The 21,111-nt window shown below is 42.5% G+C and overlaps 1 protein-coding gene across 2 annotated transcripts; it reads right to left on the bottom strand.

Moving 5' to 3' along the window:
- Position 1: 1 nt before the first annotated feature.
- On the bottom strand, positions 2–16,622 carry LOC143041167 (uncharacterized). 2 transcript variants are annotated; one of them, XR_012967794.1, is made up of 3 exons: positions 16,271–16,622; positions 14,804–14,955; positions 2–1,821 (listed from the first exon to the last, which is right to left on the bottom strand). XR_012967794.1 is itself a non-coding variant. In XM_076212990.1 (3 exons), the coding sequence occupies exon 3, from the start codon at positions 7,321–7,323 to the stop codon at positions 6,703–6,705; it is 621 nt and encodes a 206-aa protein (XP_076069105.1). In that variant the 5' UTR covers positions 7,324–7,833; positions 14,804–14,955; positions 16,271–16,622; the 3' UTR covers positions 5,571–6,702. The 2 variants fall into 2 exon arrangements, 1 of the variants encoding a protein (XP_076069105.1); XM_076212990.1 differs by lacking the exon at positions 2–1,821 and adding an exon at positions 5,571–7,833.
- Between the last annotated feature and the right edge of the window lie 4,489 nt (positions 16,623–21,111).

Below are 21,111 nucleotides of genomic sequence, written 5' to 3'. Positions count from 1 at the left end.
GATTCCTAATAACCTTTTTATCTCTAATGTAATTATAGAATTTTTTGGGATTCTCAGCGATATTCATTTCGAGTGGTCGTTTTCGTTTTTTATTATCTTTTTTTAAATATATGTATTATTACATAACTTTGATAGTCATTAGGTGCACCCGAACACTTGTATCTATCATAAGCCTGTCTCTTTTTAGCAGTACTTTTTTCAGTGTCTTTATTGGTCCATTTTGGGCGAGCCTGATTTGGGGGGTGTCTGTTCTTAATTATATGGTTGGGTTTGCGGTTAGGTTAGACTCACCCCCTGCACACATCCATCATCCACAACCAAAACAACGTTAGATTATCTCTAAGTTAGATCAAGGTGAATTCCATTTCTGAGGCAGGGCTTTCATTTGTATATTGAGTATTCCAGCCAATAACGTATATAACCCCGATAGCGCAAGAATGCAGTACTTGTGTGTTCACAAATCTATAATTTTGTCTGGTGATTGAATGTTTGGCATGCGAGAACGTGAACACAGAACAAGGTTAGTTTGATATGCCGCCTTCATCCTGTCGACGAATTTGGCAGCGCCGGTCGGAACCAACGGGGGAAAAAAAACAGGTCACATAAAGCAACCTCTAAAATGGCGACAAACTAAGCCTTTCTCGCTAGCATGCTACTCGCTTTTTTACCAAACTGTTGCGTATCCGTCGCATAGGAAATGTTCTGCTGACGACTTTTTGGCTAGCAGCAAACGAGAATAAGAAGCTTTCCGTCATGTTTTCTTCGGTTATGTTTACAAAGAGACTATTACCGCGGTAGTTCTTCTTACTTCAGCACCCAGTTGTAGGCGTTTCGCCTGTCAGTGGTCCCGGTATGTTTTTCCATCTGGCTCTGTCATGGAAGGCCCCTTCCTCCCTCAGAGTTTCGATGTTGGACAAGTCATTTCTACTGAGGGCTTCTTCACCGTTTTCTTTCCATGTCTCTCTCGGTCTTCCTCGAAGCCTTCTTCCGTCCACTCCCAGCATCCCTTTGCAATTCTTTCTTTTCACATTATTTCTAAATGTCCCATCCATCTTAACTGGGTAGTATCTATTTTACATATTGTTCTTCGTGCTTTGATAAGTGTATAATAACAGTTAAAAGTGGAAAAAAATGAAAAACGCTTAAACAATGATATACATGCTCAAATATATTTATATTTTATATATAAACCCCAGAAATGGTGGGTCATTTCAGCATTGAACTTGCCGTTAACCCCTTCCATACGGTACCGCATACGTAGGCGGCATGAGGAGCAAGTGGATATGCGAGGCTGCCATATCGGCGTCTTGATTATATTTATTGTAGTTGCCCCTGTGTTTTGACATTCTCTCTAAACTACCTTTAGTCACATTTTCTATGGTTTTCAAAATTCACTGGTGAAAGAGAGAACTTTCAATATAAGCGGTGACCATGTTCTATGATGCGACTATTATTACGACACGTCGTACGGCTGGCAGCGGCTGCTGCCCGCGAGATTTAAGGCCCGTGCTGAAGATGATGCTTCCCAGAAAGTTTCCAAATGAAACACAATATTGATATTACTGATTTATTCACAGAAGGCTTACACAATATTTTGAATAGATAGCAAGAAGAGCATAATGAACTAAGGAGGCTACTCATGGATGAATGGTCTCTTTAGGGAATTCACTTTGTGCTGAGCAGACTACACGTCCCTCTTCAGGCAGCAGCGGTAGTAGGCCAGAAAATTTACATCCCATCGGCACTGACAGAGTTCTTCCATAACACTGATACCTTTGTGAAAGCTCTAACCCTGTTCTTCACTGAAGTCTCCACAATTCTCTGGAAAATAGTTCAGATGAGACCGGAGGAAGTGCATTTTCCCTGACATGCGCGCACCAAACTGAGTGTCGAACTGTCATCGGTCCAGGACTGGCTCATAGATAATAGGCTGTCCTTACACCTCGGTAAAACGGAAAGTATTGTCTTCGCATCCAAACCCAACCTCAGGAAACGCAGCGATGTACAGGTCAGATGTGGGGTTAATGTCTTGGAGTCAAAACAAGAGGTAACCTATCTTGGAATACCCTTAGATCAGTCCCTCTCAGGGAATGCTATAACAGATAAGATTGTTTCCAAGTGTTCACATAAAGTCAAATTTTTGTACAGAAAAGCCAGAAATTTTGATCTGGAAACAAAGAAGCTTCTGGTCTCAGCCCTGTTACAACATCACTTTGATTACGCTTGTAGCTCTTGGTACAGTAGTCTGAGCAGAAAAAACCAGTCCCGGCTACAGGTTACACAGAATAAGATAATTAGATTCATACTAAACCTACCTCAACGTAGTCATATTGGTATTGAAGAATTTAGCAAGGTAGGAATGTTACCAGTAAAATATCGTGTCCAGCAGCTGAAACTAAACCAGGTTTACAATGTCATTCATAATTCTGCTCCCTCATATGTGAGATGTAATTTTACATTATCGGCTGAGAACCGAATCCGGAACAGTCAAGAGTCTCTTATTGTACCTCATGCAGGTCCCTTCACCAAAAACAGTTTTCACTTCACAGGTGCTCAACTATGGAACTCACTACCTGTGTCCATTAAGAAGACAAATAGCAAGGTTACCTTCAAGAAAAAAGTCAAGGGTTACTATATGTCTCAGCTATGGACAGAGAACAGCCTTGATTTTGTGTACTACTAGCTTAGTGAGGGATACCTGATTCCATGAGTAATACCATCCATATCTGCGTTCACTCATAACTGTTTCTGACCTCCCCTCCCCCCCCTTTTTTCAGAAGTTTAGTTCAGCATAACAATGATTGATGTTTACAAATTGGTTTCCACCTTTGTTTTGCCAGTCATAATATGGCATATGTCTCAGGTAGGTTCCGAGAACAGTTATGATCTGACCTTTTTCCTCATTCGAGTGCTGGTCCCCTGTACCCTACCTCTGGTGCTTCAGGTTATAATGTACTAATAGTAATTGCCCACTCCGTCCTGAGATTCAGGTAAAATGTTAGATTTAATCAATAGGTGACCCTAGCTGCAGTGTAGGATTCGCTATAACTACATGTTGTTACAGATGTAGAATATTGTAGTATATCATTAATGGTCCTACTCTGATATAGTACTCATACATGTTGATACAGATGTAGAAAAATGCAGTATATTATTAATGGTACTACTCCAATATAGTACTCACTCATACTGTTTTGTTACAGTTTAACATATTTTTTGTTGTTCCTTTGCTTAATGCAATGTTCCTTTTGGATGGTGCTCAAATATTTGGACTCAATGTTCTTATGTGTACAAACATTTCAGTAATATTAGCAAAACTATAACAATGTTTATGTGTCATATGTGTACTGACTGGTATTACTCATGAGTGTCTCTGGTCCCCTCAACCCCCTATGTATGTTTGTCCGTGTGACTTAATGTAGAAAAAATACCTGATGAGGACCACAATGGAAATAAGCGTTCATGCTTTTTGTGTTATCCTCGGCAATTTACATTTATTATTTCGAACTATGTGTTCTTGTCATTATTTGCACTTCATGTACATTGATTTATTGCCAAATAAAGTCTATCTATCTAAATTGGTTTAAATTCCCCATTAACTCATCAATTACTTTCTGATACTGGGATCTTCTGTGGTTGCTGAGGAAATTTGCAATGACTGACTTAAGAGACAACCAAGCAGAGAGTTCAGAAAGATTCAGTGCATCATCAAAACTAGTGTCCTTGACGAGTTCCCTTATTTGAGGACCATCAATTATACCCGCCTTGAGTTTCTCCGTGCTTTTTGGTTGAAACTTCTGATGGAGGAAAGTAAGTCCTCTACCTTCCCTGTTCAATGCCTTTACAAAGTTCTTCATGAGACCAAGTTTGATGTGGAAGGTTGGAAGCAATATCTTGGTTCAACCAGTGAGTGGGACAGAACGTAGTAGTGTGACCCAGGTTTTAGTCCTTGTCTTGATGGCCACTATTGTCTGACATAATGCTGGTCATCAGCACGGCTATCCCATATGCACAGAAAACATGGGTCCTTTGTGCAACCACCTTGAAGTCCTAGGATGAGTCCAACAACTTTAAGATCTCCACAGATCAACCATTTATGTTCCTGGTAGTTCAGGGCAGACGACAGACGTTCCATGTTTTTGTTGGGGTTCTTTCGTTTCAACTGAGTGCCCGACAGGGATCGATAAAAAACTTATTTCCCTTATTCAGAAGAACTGCCTTGAGACTTCTGTTTGATGAGTCAATGAAAAGTCTCTATTCCATAGCATCATACTTCAGACCAAATAATTCAATCAGGTCAGCAATATTGTTACAATAGTCCAGTGAAGATGCTTCATCAAACGTGGAGAATTTTCTCAATTCTCTCTCGTGGTCCCGATACCAACAGAATGTTCCTGATACCAGTAGACGTTTATCTCGAAGACGAGAACCCAGTAGCTGGGCAGAACTCCTTGGAAAGGTTCAGGTCTCGTGTTAGGTCATCGAGTTCGTCTTGGGTCAAAGACACCGGTTGGTTGTTCTCTTCTGGCCTGTATGCACCACACTCAGCTGTATCAGTCATGTCGATGGATTCGGAATCGGAACTAAATTTCATGGTGACATTTGGCTCAGGAATAGGTGACTGTCTTTATGGTAGAAGAAACATCAAGGTATTGAACATGGTGCTTGTGCTTGTTCTTGTGTTTGATACATCGCCTTCTATCTACGAATTTGGCAGTGGCGATCGGAACCAGTGAAGAACTAGACCAATTAAAGCAATATTTAACGTAGAGGCACACTACTTGCTTTGCTGTCAAAATCTTATGCACGTCACGCAGGGCATGTTTTGCAGATGACAATTTGGGCTAACGGCAAACAAAAACGAAGAAGAAGCGTTCTCTATAACCCATAAACATAAATAATAGAATCAGGAGTGACGGTATTACCCAATGAACTTGAAGGTCTCATCTCGTGTGAGTTATCATGTGACATTTGAAAGCATCTCGCGAGAAATCTGCATCGCACAAGACATACAAGAAAGTCTTCTCACCTGTGTTGATTATAAGTTGTTGGATACTGCTCCTTCAAGCTGTTAGGAAGGCCTTTTTCCTGGAGTGGGTCATCACGTGATATTTCAAATCCTTATATCAGAAAGCTTCATCCCACAAGTCACACTGGAATGGCTTCTCTCCTGTGTGAGTCATCATGTGACGTTTGAGGTGACCCTTTTCCGAGAAAGCAGAATCACACAAGTCACACTGGAAAGGCTTCTCTCCTGTGTGGATCAACATGTGACGTTTGAGGTGACCCTTTCGTGAAAAAGTGGTATCACACAGGTCACACTGAAATGGCTTCTCTCCTGTATGGGTCATCATGTGATATTTGAGACCATCATTTTGTGAGAAAGCAGAATCACACTGAAATGGCTTCACTCGTGTGTGGGTCATCATATGACGTTTGAGATCATCCTTTTGCGAGAAAGCGAATCACACAAGTCACAATGGAAAAGTTTCTCTCCTGTGTGGGTCATCATGTGACGTTTGAGATAACCCTTGTGTGAGAAAGCAGAATCACACATGTCACACACGTTTGAGCTTACCATTTTCCGAGAAAGCAGAATCACACATGTCACACTGGAATGGCTTCTCTCCTGTGTGGGTCATCATGTGATATTTGAGATCACACTTTTGGTGAGAAATCAGACTCACACATGTCACACTGGAATGGCTTCTCTCATGTGTGGGTCATCAGGTGACGTTTGAGCTTACCATTTTCCGAGAAAGCAGAATCACACATTTCACACTGGAATGGCTTCTCTCGTGTGTGGGTCATCAGGTGACGTTTGAGCTTACCATTTTCCGAGAAAGCAGAATCACACATTTCACACTGGAATGGCTTCTCTCCTGTGAGGTTCATGTGACGTTTGAGCTTACCATTTTCCGAGAAAGCAGAATCACACACGTCACACTGGAATGGCTTCTCTCATGTGTGGGTCATCATGTGACGTTTGAGATCACCCTTTTCCGAGAAAGCAGAATCACACGTCACACTGGAAAGGCTTCTCTCCTGTGTGGTTCACCATGTGACGTTTGAGGTGACCCTTTCGTGAAAAAGTGGAATCACACAGGTCACACTGAAATGGCTTCTCTCCTGTATGGGTCACCATGTGACGTTTGAGAGCACCCTTTTGTAAGAAAGCAGAATCGCACATATCACACTGGAATGGCTTCTCTCCTGTGTGGGTCATCATGTGACGTTTGAGATCACCCTTTTCCGAGAAAGAAGAATCACACAAGTCACACGGGAAAGACTTCTCTCCTGTGTGGTTCACCATGTGACGTTTGAGGTGACCCTTTCGTGAAAAAGTGGAATCACACAATGTCACACTGAAATGGCTTCTCTCCTGTATGGGTCATCAAGTGACGTTTGAGAGCACCCTTTTGTAAGAAAGCAGAATCGCACACATCACACTGGAATGGCTTCTCTCCTGCGTGCGTCATGTGATGTTTGAGACCATAATTTTGTGACAAAGCAGAATCACACAAATTACACTGAAATGGCTTCTCTCCTGTGTGGGTCATCTTGTGACGTTTGAGATCACCTTTTCTCGTGAAAGCAGAATCACACAAGTCACACTGGTCACACTGGAAAGGTGTCTCTCCTGTGTGGGTCATCATGTGATGTTTGAGATTATGCTTCAGTAAAAAAGCAGAATCACACATTTCACACTGGAATGGCTTCTCCTGTGTGGGTCATCATGTGACGTTTGAGGTGACCCTTTCTCGAGAAAGCAGAATCACACAAGTCACACTGGAATGGCTTCTCTCCTGTGTGGGTCATCATGTGACGTTTGAGGTGACCCTTTCTCGAGAAAGCAGAATCACACAAGTCACACTGGAAAGGCTTCTCTCCTGTATGGGTTACCATGTGACGTTTGAGAACACCCTCTTGTAAGAAAGCAGAATCGCACATATCACACTGGAATGGCTTCTCTCCTGCGTGCGTCATCATGTGATATTTGAGGCCATAACTTTTTGAGAAAGCAGAATCACACAAATCACACTGGAATGGCTTCTCTCCTGTGTGGGTCATCATGTGACATTTGAGATCACCCTTTTGCGAGAAAGCAGAATCACACAGGTCACACTGGAAAGGTTTCTCTCCTGTGTGGGTCATCATGTGACGTTTGATATTACGTTGTGAGAACGTGGAATCACACAGGTCACATTTAAATGGCTTCTCTCCTGTGTGGGTCATCATGTGACGTTTGAGATCACTCTTTCTCGAGAGAGCAGAATCACACAAGTCACACTGGAAAGGTTTCACTCCTGTGTGGGTCATCATGTGACGTTTGAGATAACCCTTGTGTGAGAAAGCAGAATCACACGTCACACTGGATTGGCTTCTCTCCTATGTGGGTCATCACGTGATATTTGAGTTCACCCTTTTGTGAGAAAGCAGAATCACACATGACACACTGGAATGGCTTCTCTTCTGTGTGGGTTATCATGTGATGTTTGAGATTACGCTTTATTGACAAAGCAGAATCACACAATTCACACTGGAATGGGTTCTCTCCTGTGTGGGTCACCACCTTGGTATGAGAAAGCAGAATCACACATGTCACACTGAAAAGGCTTCTCTACTATGTGGGTCATCATGTGATATATGTGGTAATATTTCGGTGAGAAAACTGCATAAAATAGGTCACACTAGAAAGGTTTCTCCCCGAGTGGGTCATCACTTGATATTTAAAATCACTCTTCGTCAGATAGCTGTGCTTTAGATGCCACATCGGGTTTTCTTTCTTGTATGACAAATACATGGAATCTATGGATAACTTTCCCATAGAATCTGGAAAAAATGTAATCATAAGATTGACATTAACTTTTTGAGATTTGTAATAGGATTGTGGGTGTTTTGTGCCCAAACCATTTCATAGATGTCCTTATTATAAGAACATTTTACCTAAAAAACATACAGGAAAATAGATTCTTAAAATCACTCATGAAAATGGGATGTGTTCACATGACATCCACACCAATTACATTATCCCAGCCCTCGAATAGGTCCCCACCTACGTGGACACACTACTCACCAACAATCACCACTGTTAACATTGGTCATTGTTTACTTAGTGTAAACAAACACACAATTGCCAGATTAACTCAACGACACGGGCCACTGCCCAATCCGTGTAGCAGCTGTAACTGTTGACAATATTACAAACCAACAGACCCTTTCCTCCTATAAAGCGGGTGGCAGAGCCTTTTGCCTAGTTCTGGGATGAAATTCTATACTTCTCTCCTATTCCTACATGGGCAGGAGGTGTTAGGTTAGACTCAACCCTGCCCCTCAATCAACCAGTACCAAAACAATCTTTTGAGATTATCTTATGGAGTAACGGATTCACCGTGAGAACAGTTACTACAAATGAGTTCCAATTAAAATTGTGACAATTTGACGTCCATTGTCTATTTCAATCGTAAATCAGAATGACAACACAATTTTCTCCAGATTCAATTACGGTGTTCACTAATTTGTAACTTTATGTCTATAATAATTGCATGTCTGGCATGAGAGAATGTAAACACTGAACACGTTTGATACGTCGCCTTCTTTTTTATCTACGAATTTGGCAGCGGCGATCGGAGACAATGAAGAACTAGGCCAATTAAAGCAACCTTTAATGTAGAGGCACACTACTTGCATTGCTGTCAAAATCTTGCATACATCACTTAGGGAGTTTTGCAGATGACTTTTTGGACTAACGGCAAACAAAAACGAAGACAAAGCGCCCCGCCAAGCCTTCTTCTAAGTTAACAAAGTGGGATGTTTAATGCCCATGTTTCGGTCCTAGGACTGTCTTCAGGGGTGTGATGAGATACAGTGGTCAAAGAGCTAAATATATTGGCCGTAGTTGGAACTGGGAGAGGTATTCAGGACTACTGAAGCAGTCCGGGACCCTTCCTCCAGTCGCTACGAGAACCGGATAACTGGTCACAACCTTATATACCCAATTGTACATAATGGATCATATACATTTTCATGTACAAAGAATAAATACAATAAAATAAAATGCAACTTGTACAAAAAGTGAAAAAGTGGACTATACATTTGCACTGTGATCTTTATTCACCCTGTACTTGCTCACTTTATGTTGATTCTATAATTGTGTTTCTAGAGACCAGGTATATTGTATTTAGGTCTATGCACATATTTACTCTAACTTCTTTCGTCGTCCACGCTTCTAAGAATAATCTCCTTTTCTTCGACTTGCCTCTGTGCACCACTGTTGCTCCTTCCCAGTCAATGTTGTGCTGTAGTTCATTCATGTGTTTATAAAGTGCTGAGGCTGCATCTTTCCGTTTAACTGCCCGTTTATGCTCTTAAATTCTAGTGGCGAGTTTCTTCTGCGTTTCTCCTCAATCCAAACAGCCAATGCGGTACACTACACCCACCTGCTGAGTGGGTGCTTCCATGTCCTTGACCCTGGTGAGGTTTTGATGCAAAGTGTTGCGTGGTTTATGTGCTACCTCTCTGTTACTGTCTCAGAGTATCCTGGCCGTTACCTCTGATGAACCTTTAATGTACAGAATTGTGACCCTGTGTCCTGTGTGAGGGGATTGTGTCCCGGTGCGTCGTGTCCTCGTCCATTTCCGTACGGTCCGACTCGGATAACCATTGGTTCGGAAAACGTCACGTAGGTGCCTTCTTTAGCACACCTCAAAATTCGTCACTATCTTCCTTAATCCCTCCTCTAATCCTCCAAATTTCTTCATTTTCTTTAACCTTCCCAAATCCCCGGCCCATTACCCTTGCATTTACTTCTTGCACCACCCCATCCATTTACAAATTGAACAGCCACGGCGACATAACACATCCCTGGCGAAGTCCCACCCCTACATCAAACCATTTCAAATTCAAAGGATTACAAAGGAGAAGCATGCCGACAAGAGACCTTTTGGTCCATAACTCTGTCGGATGCGAAATAAAACTATAATGATGATAAATGAATTAATAAATAATAATAAATAAAAATAGATAAATATGTAAAGTTACCCAATCAGGTAAATAGTAAATAATAATAAATGGACAGAAAAATAACAGTAAACAAATTGAGAAATAATAACCAAGTGTGAAAAAATGGTCACTTTTAATGTTGTCATTTCCCTTTAGAATCTTAGACCTGTATCAAGTCACCTGAGCCTATGCTTTTTTAGGGAAAATAGGTTCATATGCTTTAATTGATTTTCATGTTTTATTTTTTATATTTGGAATCAGTTTTGTGGCTCGCTGTTGTACTTTTTCCCTGTCAGTTTCTTTAATGAAAGTCGGTGACCATAAGGAAATGGCATATTCCAATTGTGGTTGAAGTCATAAGATCAAGCAATCAGTCCTAGAATCTTATTTGCTTTCTCAGAGGCTGAAATACACTGTTTAGATGATTTGAGATCATTACTGATAATTAACCCAAGATCCTTTCCACTATCCACTTTTGTTAACGAATTTCTAAATAACTTGTAATCGTACTTACTGTTATTTTTACCTATGTGCATAACCTTGCATTTACTTGTGTTAAATTTCATTGGCCACTTTTCAGAACATTGCTGGTTTAAGTGATCACTTGCCATTCCATACAGTTTTGTATCATCAGCAAATTTGGAGACAATAGAATGGAACCCTGAGGAACTCCACTTTGTAAGAACATCTTTGCCTCTACGAGTTCAGTGGATCCCATCAGAAACATAAAGGTCATGATTCCTAGAAAAGAGACCCCAAGTATCAAGAAAGTGGTATCCTAGTTGCGTGGATAACTGTGACACTGAGCCATTGACTTGAACCCAAGTTGCTGGTTCCTTCTGAGATTTTGATTCCTAATAACCAAAGAATAATCTTACCAAAGATGCTCCCCAAGTGAATTGAATTTGTACTTAATCACACATTTGTTTACCTAACTTTATCTATTCAATATTTATATTACTATTATTTGTATTTAATTATAGCTATATTTTTCTGCATCCAACCTAGTTATGGACCAAAAGGTCTCCTATCAGCATGCTCCTCCTTTGTAATCCTTTGTAAATAGAATTGGTTACCCTCATAAACATATAATGTATGCACATCATACCCACACCGTTTACAGTGTCCCAGCCCAGTATCCCATAGCAAAATACTGCTTAAGGGACTGTGGGAAGTGCTTATAGGTGAACGTGTCATAAAAGTTGTTCAATTTCTTTGGTGAACTTATGTATAATTACTCTATCGGAAAGAGTATTATTGCATACTAAATTGTTTTAGTAACATGTATATATTACGTGTAGTTAATTTTTTTCTTTCTTTTTTTTATGATAGTATCTGTAATCATTGAAGTATCCACAGGCATAGGTAATCAGCCTACTATGTAGGAAATGAAAGATTAGAGTCTTGGAAACAACTTCATTGAGTTAGATTTTTTCCTACTCTCTTTTATTCTTTTTTATGATTTTTTTATTTTGAATAGTAGAAACTTCAGTGAAAATCTGCTATGATAAATTAAACCAAAAAATTAAGTTACAGTTTCCTTTGTTTTTTTCTGATCAAATTAAAGAATTACTCTTTCTCTTTACAAATTCGAAAGAATGAATGAAATCGGACAAAAAGAAACAGAGCTATGGCTATTTAAATATAAAAAACATAAACTTTTCAGGAGAGGCATTTAAAGTTTAAAGGAGCGCACCGGCATTTAAAATCCTCCGGCCGCGTACTCACTCGTGACATTGTCTATTTTTTTACGTTTCCGTTTAAAACTTTAAACAAAACTGAACTGGCTATCGAAAATTTGACTTAATTTCAATATACAGAATGTTTTTTCATGCAATGGGGTTGCCAGATGTCGCCAATAATTTATCTATTTCATTTTATATATAAGAACAGAAACGGAATTGAGCTGTAATATTTGGTCGAAGTGTTACAGCCATCATAGAGAATCTTTTGAATACCTGTTGGTAGAATAAAAGATAATACGATCGCATGCATGACTGGTAGGCTAACAGATACGCGACAGGGCGACATCCTTTCTCCTTTAGCTTTGAAGAGATACTGAGATCCTTGTGGTGATTGACGATTAGTGTTGGGCAAGTTGCCAGATATCTCCATATATATAAATTATAGTAAACAAAACAGAACTGGGTATCAAAATTTTGACTTTATTTCAATATACAGAATGTTTTTTCATGCAATGGGGTTGCCAGAGGTTGCCAAAAATTTATCTATTTTATTTTATATATATGAAAAGAAACGGAATTGAGCTGTAATATTTGGCTAAAGTGTTACCACCATCATAGAGAATCTTTTGAAATGTTTACCTAAAATTCGTTGATTTTCCAGAATTTTTCGTGTTTTCGCGCCCTACAGTCCCTTAACATGCCTAACCTTGAGGAGGTGCTCATTTATGTATCCATGCTACTCGCCAACAACCACCACCTGACTACTGTTAATATTGGTCACTGATTACTTAGTTGGTCATATCAATACACACCCATATGAACTTCATATAGTGGAAACTCCCAACAAATGGTAAACTGGTCATTATAATGGTGTTTGCTACTACCTTTTTCTATTCTTTCACTACAATGCAAACAAACACATAGTCGCCAGATGAACTGCGACATGAGCCACTGTCCAATCCATGTACCAGTTATAACTGCTGGCAATATTACAATCCAATACCGAATGTATATTACCCTAAGACTCACTGGAGGAATCATATTACCTAAAAACATAGTCAAAAATACATTTTATACAGACCTGTCAGAGACACTAGAGCTCATGGAGGAGTCATATAACTCAAATTATCTAACACAAAAGTTCTCATGACCCATTCAGATCATCAGATTGAAATTATTGCCCTCCATCAAATGCCTGTATATAAATTAATTATAAACTATCATCCATCACAAAATGATCTTGTAAATTTCATGAAAACAACAAATTCAACAGAACAGAAATATTGACAGCCTTTTTATAGAAATTAAATCAACAAAGAACTAACAGGCAAAATACATAACATAATAAGTTGCTCATTTAAAAAAGGAAAAATACCAAAAGACTGGAAAAATGTTAACATTGTACCAATATATAAAGGAGGAAACAAGAAAGAACCAACTAACTACAGGCCAGTCTCACTAACAAGCACTATAGCCAGAATTTGTGAGAAAATCATCAAGAATAGATGGGTAAAACAACTGGAAGACAATAATATCATAAACCCAAGACAATTTGGGTTCAGACAAGGAAGATCATGTACTACAAACTTAATATGTTTCTACTGAAGATTAATAGACGTAGTGCAAGAAAGGAATGGATGGGCTGATTGTGCTTTCCTGGACTTACAAAAAGCTTTTGACAAAGTACCACACAAAAAAATCATTAAAAAAAAATGGAACATATAGGAGGGAAACAAGGGAACCTACTAAAATGGATGGAGGACTTCCTGATTGGTAGAAAGATGAGAGTAGTGCTCAGAGAAAAATATTCAGGTTGGAAAGAGAATATCAGCAGTGTACTGCAAGGATCTGTATTTCCTCCAATAATGTTTGCTATTTATGTGAATGACATGGATGATGATGTGAAATGTTACATGAACTTCTTTGCAGATGACGCCACACTATTAAGGAAAGTAAAAACTGAAAAGGACTGTGAATCACCGCTGGAAGACCTGAATAAGATATGGAATTGGAGTCAGAAATGGGAAGTGGACTTCAATATTAACAAGTGTAGCATAATGGAGTTTGGAAAAAGTAAAAATAGAATATCAGGAGAATATAAAATTGGAACCAAGGAGGTAAAGAAGGAGAGATCCGAAAAAGACTTGGGTGCAATTATCTCAAATGACATGTCCTATGATAAACAGATAAACAAAATTGTTGGAGAATCCTACAACTTGCTAAGATCAATAAGAGGCATTTACATATTTGGATGAAGAAATTATTAGAAAAATATTGGTCACACTGATAAGGCCTTGACTAAAATATGCAGTGACATTGTGGTCACCAGTACAAAAAAGAATATAAAGAAAATAGAAAGAACCCAGAGAGCACCCACAAAAATGACACCTGCACTTGCAAACTTGTCATATGAGGAGAGATTGGCTAAACTGGAGTTACCAACTATGGAGCAAAGAAGAGAGAGAGAGGTGATCTACTGACCATCTACAGAATCATGAAGGGCACAGAAATACTCTATGGAGAGGACTTGTTAAACTGGGACAAGAGAAACACAAGAGGACATGGGAAAAAAAAAAAAACATAGCTACAGAAGAGATCTGAAGAAAAACAGTTTTCCACATAGAGTGGTGAACACTTGGAACAAACTAGACAAAAAATAGTGTGTGCAATAACCATTCATGAGTTTAAGAGCAAACTAGATGCAACTGGTCAGCGTCCACGGAAACATCAGAGATGGGAATGAAACAACTTTTAAAACTGGAATTCTTAGCAGGTATCAACATTCAATGGAATCCAATTAACCTGTAGCATCAAGAATCTTAATGTCATCAACTCAATTTATTTTAACATTTGTTCAGTTTTCTTTTTTGTATAGGAAAAATATAATAGAGGTGCAAAATATGTAATTGGGTTTTATACATGGATTACCTATGTCTTGTGGCATTCTGTTTGGATCCCAGTTGGAAGATGTGGTATACCAGGAAGGAATCAAAGGGGAGAGAAATTATTAGAAATGTGCGTGGAACAAAAGATGGTGGTTGGCAAGGACCCCCTCCAAAATGTTAGGTTAGGTATTTATCGACCCCTAAGCATTTATTGACCCTTTGCATACTCACATTGACTGCCATGGGTCGATATCAACCTCTTTGGAGACCTCTGATCTTGCCAATGCCTAAGAGGCATATATCACATGACTGCTGTCAATAGTTTTCCTCTACTGGCATTTAAACTTCAGTTCTTGGTGCCTGGGGAATCCATAAACTTCATCCTATGACAGACACACAGACCTTGTTATGAATAGAAGGTTCTCCTGGCATATTTTTTGCTTTGACACTGCAACTTCTGGCCATTCAATAGTTCATGCTACCCAAAGATATTGCTACATACTTCTCCTGATTGTCATGTCCTGATGATGGATATCAGTTTTACTGACATTTATTGGATGTCAGTGAAGACATTTACTTAGCACAGTGTGGAAAAAATACACAAGGTAAATAGGATCCACAATCCAATTAGGTTCTAACCACGAATAAAATCACAATGAACATTTGCACTCATGTAATACCTGACTTCAGATGTTATCTTACTGGTCTACAATGAACTTGAGGTAAATTAGGTGGATATAAATCCTAATATTCGCAAAACACCCAACAGGCAATTTTATTCCCAACAGTTTTCCTGTTGATTTGAATAAATCGGGTGTTCCACTTCAATTGGAAATCACTTGTTTGTACTAACCCCCCCCCCCATCTGGGGACTGCATTGGGAAATGAGTATTGCGATTTAGAGAAGCATTCAAAGCCAGTGATTAATGAGAGAAATGACAACAACATTGTTCTAATAAACAATAAAGCAAGCACAGTACTCTCCTTTTCAGACCATATCTAACCTACCCAGTCTCTCTCTCCCTCATGGAGAATAGATTTTTCAATGGTATTTGTTTAATTTGTTTCTTATATTCAATACAAGATAATTTTATACATATCCATACATATTTTTTACAATAATCATATAATGTATAGTAATGATTCTACATAATTTTAAGTATTCACAAAGATGTTTGCCAGTCCGCAACCTCTTCCTATATCATCTGCTAGCCCGTGTTTAAATGCAATAAATTCATAGTAACGTCAGCAACGATTTTAAAACACTAAGACGAGCATCTTTACAGTTACCAAGAATTAGGTTACGGTAGGTTACATTATGTTAAATCTCAAGGCTGCAATTCTTACCTGTCCCATCAATTTGCTTTTATCATTATGAGTATTCTCAACACCAGATATAAGTACCACAAATCAATAGTAATATCAGTGGTGATTAGAAAAAAAGACAAGCAAACATCTTTACATATACCCAATTCTACACTTTCGTCAAAAAATTTATTTAGTACTTTGAATTGTTCTAAAACATCAGTCTATACTGTTAAATACTTCCTAGACCTAGTTCTTGAGCTATTGTTATTTGAAATGCTTTCTTCGAATTTTGAGTATCCCAACCCAAAACAAAATTTAACCTCCCTGCAGACAGCTCCCTCTACAATTTTTGAAACGTTGAACATTACCTAATTAGATCTCATTACTTACCTACAACATTCTTTCTAAAGTATCCAACACCTAGTCAGCTACAACCATAATGGCCTGCAACTTCCAGGCATCAATCTAATCATGTAGGCTCTGTCTGGCAAACGCCTATGATAATCTTCATTACCTGTGTGGTCTCCTTCTTTGCTTTCAATTTTCGTGACACAATATCTAAAATATTTCAAATATTCTTGCAAATGTGCAAAGGCACTTTTAGAAATGTCTTTACATGGTTTACCCCTACTTCACGAAAATATTTGTCACAACAGAGCAATGAATGCTTCAATCATAAGCTCTGTCAAGGGGTAACTAATCTGTTTTTTGTTTCATAATCCAGAAATCCACCTCGTTACGATCTGACCGTTCACAACCTGTGGTTTATTCAGTCCTGTTCTGATTTAATTTAATTTCATTTTATTCGGATTCAATCATACATAAAATAAAATACAATACAGGTAAGACTCGTATTATACATAGTAAATATAATTGTACATCTGTAGGATAAGTTGGGCTCCAGGCAGGCACCACTACCGTGCCTACCCACTGTACCCACGCTAGTCGCCAGTAGGCGTCACTCATCAATAAAGAGTACACTATTCACTCGGCTATCACTCTTCACTCGCCTATCATATATGGCGCAGTGACCGGTTCACGACCTACGCACTCAACATGGCCGGACGTCGTCTTCGGCTACCCGCTCAGACCCCACGGTCCAGCCGTGGGTCTCCTCAAGCATCCGCAGCCCTGGGGCAAGCTCATCGGCTTCTCTTAGCACAGTCGGAAGCCATCACAGCCCTGCAACGCCAGGTAGCGGCACAGCCCAGACACCACTCATCGGCTCCTCGGTCCTCAGCACCCGAGAAATGTGACGTAGGTATGTCCACGGCAGCTTTCCGATCCTGGAGGCGCTCCATGGAGTACTGGCTGACCCTCAGCGACTTTGCACCTGCTGAGGCGGTCCTTCATATCCGTCTCCTCTGCACGCCGACCCTACAACGCTCTTTGGACTCTAGATTCACCACGCAGCAATGGGAGGCTCTCTCCATCCAAGGAGCACTGGACGCTATTGGGTGCATGGCCGTGCAGGCGTCCAACCAGGCGGCGGAGTGGCTCAAGTTCTTCTCGGCGGTGCAAGAACCCAGTGAGTCCATAAGTGATTACTTTACTCGTTCCACACAGTGTGCGGCGGATTGCGAGTTTTCGTGTCCCCAGTGTCAGTGTAGCCTTTCTGAGTACATGCTCCTCCGTAAGCTAGTGTGTGGGTTACATAGTGTGGGGTTGAAAGAGGAAGTATTTCGTCAGTGTGAATCCTTCAATGATGTGGATTCGTTACGCAGGTTCTGTGTTGCCTTCGAGGCGGCACAAAAGGACGCCCGCCATAACACATTGGGCGGGAGTTTCGGGCGGGAAAATCTGGCCGCGGTGGCTGGGGTGACGCCGCTGCCAGACGCGCAAGCAGATTCCTACCCTCAGGTAGCTGGAGCCCGCCACCAACAACCTACTCGCATGCCGCAGGCAGCCCGCCAACAGCAGCAGGTTTTGAAACGCTGTAGCAACTGTGGTTTAAAACACAAGCAAGGCAGAGGGCTGTGTTACGCGGAGACACTAGCCTGCCACAGCTGCGGTAGAGTTGGGCACGTGCAGAAAATGTGCAGGAGTAAAGTGAAACCAGCAGCAGCAGCGGCAGCTGAAGATCTGGAAGCGTCTGGCATCGTGATTGCAGCTGCAGGCGCAGCTCGAAGTCTACCACGCATCTGGGTGACGGTCAGTCATGCGAAAGGGAAGAACAAATCCGCAAAAATCCAGGCAGTACCTGACACGGGAGCTCAGGTGTGTGTGGCTGGGTTGGAGTTACTGACTTCATTGGGCGTCAAGGTAGCATCGCTGACACGTCGGGGAGGACTGCGAGATGTGGCGAACGTCAAACTGCAACCTCTGGGCTCTTTTCCCTGTCGACTGCAGTATGGTGACAAGTCGACACTGCAGGAGATTTTTGTGGTGAAGACAGCCACACAGTGCTACATATCGCTACAGGCGTGCAGGGAGTTGGGACTGGTGCATGAGACCTTCCCTCATCACACTGTCGTCGCAGGAGCGGCTATTGGCGGCGCTGGCGACGCTGCCACGCTGTCAGCTGACACCATGCACCCACGCCCATCCTCCCCTCCGTTTCCCCCCCTTGAAGAAAACGTGTCCAGATTGGAGGAATGGCTCCTCTGTCATTTTTCGGGATCTACATTTAACACAGACAGAAGTCCCCTTCCAACAATGGCGGGTGAACCGCACACCATCCACCTGCTTCCAGACGCCAAGCCCTACGCATGTCACACACCGGCCTCGGTACCTAGGCACTGGGAGGCAGAGGTGAAGAGGCAACTCGACGACGACGTCAGGATGGGAATTATAGAGCCAGTGCCTGTGGGGGAGGCCACGGAGTGGTGCGCGAGAATGGTAGTTGTGGCTAAGAAGTCAGGTCAACCTAGGCGCACCATTGATTACCAAAAGCTCAACGCTGCATGCAGAAGGGAGACCCATCACACCCCTACACCATTTGACATGGTATCCGGCATCCCGCGCCACACATACAAGACCATCGCGGACGCACATTGGGGCTTTCACCAGGTCGAGCTTCAGGAAGCCAGTAAGAAACTCACAACCTTCATCACACCCTGGGGCCGTTACAGATACTGCAGGACCCCCATGGGTCACTGTGCCGCCCCCGACGCTTACACTCGAAGGTTTGACGAGGCCATTGCAGGGATTCAGAGAAAAGTGAAGTGTGTTGACGACACCCTACTGTTTGACGCTAGCGTTGAGGACGCATTCTGGCATACGTATAACTTCCTTGAAACCTGCGCCACGAAAGGAGTGACCCTCAAACCCGAGAAGTTCAAGTTCGGAAGGAGAGAGGTGGACTTCGTCGGGTTTCATGTAGGGTGGGACGCCTACAAGCCGACAGACGAAAGACTGGCTGCCATCAGGAACTTCAGTATGCCTGCGGAGCCATCACTGACGGACGTTCGCTCCTGGCATGGGTTCGTCAATCAAATGGCACCTTTCCTCGCTACTGCACCAATTATGGAGCCGTTTCGTGAGCTGCTACGGAAACCTCAAGGCAGGAAGGTGTACTGGGATGGAAATCTGCAAGAGAAATTCCAGCAGGCAAAGGAGGTTATCTGTAGCCTTGCTAAGGAGGGCCTAACCTATTACGATAAGAACAAGCCCACAGCGGTGATTACCGATTGGAGTAAGGTGGGCATCGGGTTTGTGGTGCTGCAGCAGCATTGTCAGTGCCCGATGAGAGAGAGTCCATTCTGCTGCAAGAGTGGGTGGCGCCTCGCTCTCTGTGGCAGCCGCCACCTCACACCTGCGGAGGCGGGTTACGCCCCGGTAGAGGGGGAGGCGTTGGCGGTCGCTTGGTGTCTCCGTAAGGCCCGCCTGTTCCTGCTCGGATGCCCCAACCTCCTGATCGTCACTGATCATCGCCCGCTAGTCAAGCTTCTTGGGGACAGGGCGCTGAAAGACATAGTGAACCCAAGGTTATTCTCCTTGAAGGAAAAAACCCTTCCTTACCGATTTCAGATCAAGTACCTGCCCGGGAAGCGGAACTGTGCAGCAGACTTTTTGTCCCGCTATCCTGCGCTCTGTACTCCACCAGAGGCTGGGGACGAAGAGGATTCAAATGACATGGAGGCCGCTGTGGCAGCAGCAGCAGTTGCCGCGCTCGATGTCGCTGACTCTATCGTACTCGATAATGCAGCGGTGGTGCGGGCAGCTGCAGATGATCCAGACTACCAGCTACTAGTGGCTAAGGTGACAGCAGGCGATTGGCATCCTCACCGAGCACAAGAGTTGACCAGCCTTCGGCAGTACTATGCCGTCAGGGAGAGGTTGGCAGTGTCACACGGGTTGGTGACGTACACATACGACCAAGGCGCCGTGCGATTAGTGATCCCGGAAGTTCTACGACGACGCATTGCAAGTAATCTCCACGCGGGTCACCAAGGCCTAGACGGAATGTTACGAAGGGCGAGGCAATCGGTATATTGGCCTGGCATGGAGGGCGACCTGCAACAACATCGGGATGCTTGTGCCACCTGCAACACTCACTCGCCTTCACAAGCCGCGGAACCCTTTGCCTTCACCCCTACGCCTGAGTACCCGTTCCAGCACACCGTGGCAGACCTGTTCCAACTTGACGAGAGAATGTATATGGCATACGCCGACAGGCTCACCGGGTGGATGGAGTTAGCACACTTCCCAAGTGGAGCCACGTCAAACAAGTTAGCATCAGTGTTCCGGCAGTTCTTCCACAGGTGGGGTGCGCCCGTGTCTATTTCTACAGACGGAGGGACAAACCTCACCAGTGAAGAGATGCGTGCCTTCTTCAGAAAATGGGGTGTAGAGAGACGGATCTCGTCCGCTCACTTCCCTCAGTCAAACGGGAGGGCAGAAACAGCTGTGAAGTCCGCCAAGAGACTGCTCCGAGACAACACAGGTCCGGGCGGCAGCCTGGATGCTGATAAGGTATCAGTAGCCCTACTGCAGTATCACAACACACCTCTGCGCGGGGTGAACAAGTCACCAGCGCAGCTAGCCATGGGCAGACAGCTACGAGATGGGATACCGGTGCACAAGCAGCACTACAAGGTGGATGTGCACTGGCAGCAGGCGCTACGCGCAAGGGAAATCGAGGCGGCGAGGCAACAGGAAGCTTGGATGATCAGCCAAGGGACACCTAAGACTCTTCCCACATTATCGATTGGCACCCAAGTGCTGATACAGGACCAGGCCAGTAAGTTGTGGGACAGGCGAGGCGTGGTCACAGAGGTCCTACCATTCCG

The sequence above is a fragment of the Oratosquilla oratoria genome, chromosome 30 (assembly GCF_046742065.1).
Source record: "Oratosquilla oratoria isolate Oo_2021 chromosome 30, ASM4674206v1, whole genome shotgun sequence".
NCBI lineage: Eukaryota > Metazoa > Arthropoda > Malacostraca > Stomatopoda > Squillidae > Oratosquilla > Oratosquilla oratoria.
The sequence above is the reverse complement of the archived record's forward strand: the minus strand, read 5'-3'. Positions and strand labels throughout refer to the sequence as shown.

Excerpts from the sequence above, each read along its gene's own strand:
- LOC143041167 (XM_076212990.1), bottom strand. The coding sequence starts at position 7,323 with ATGATGACCCACACAGGAGTGAAACCTTTCCAGTGTGACTTGTGTGAT.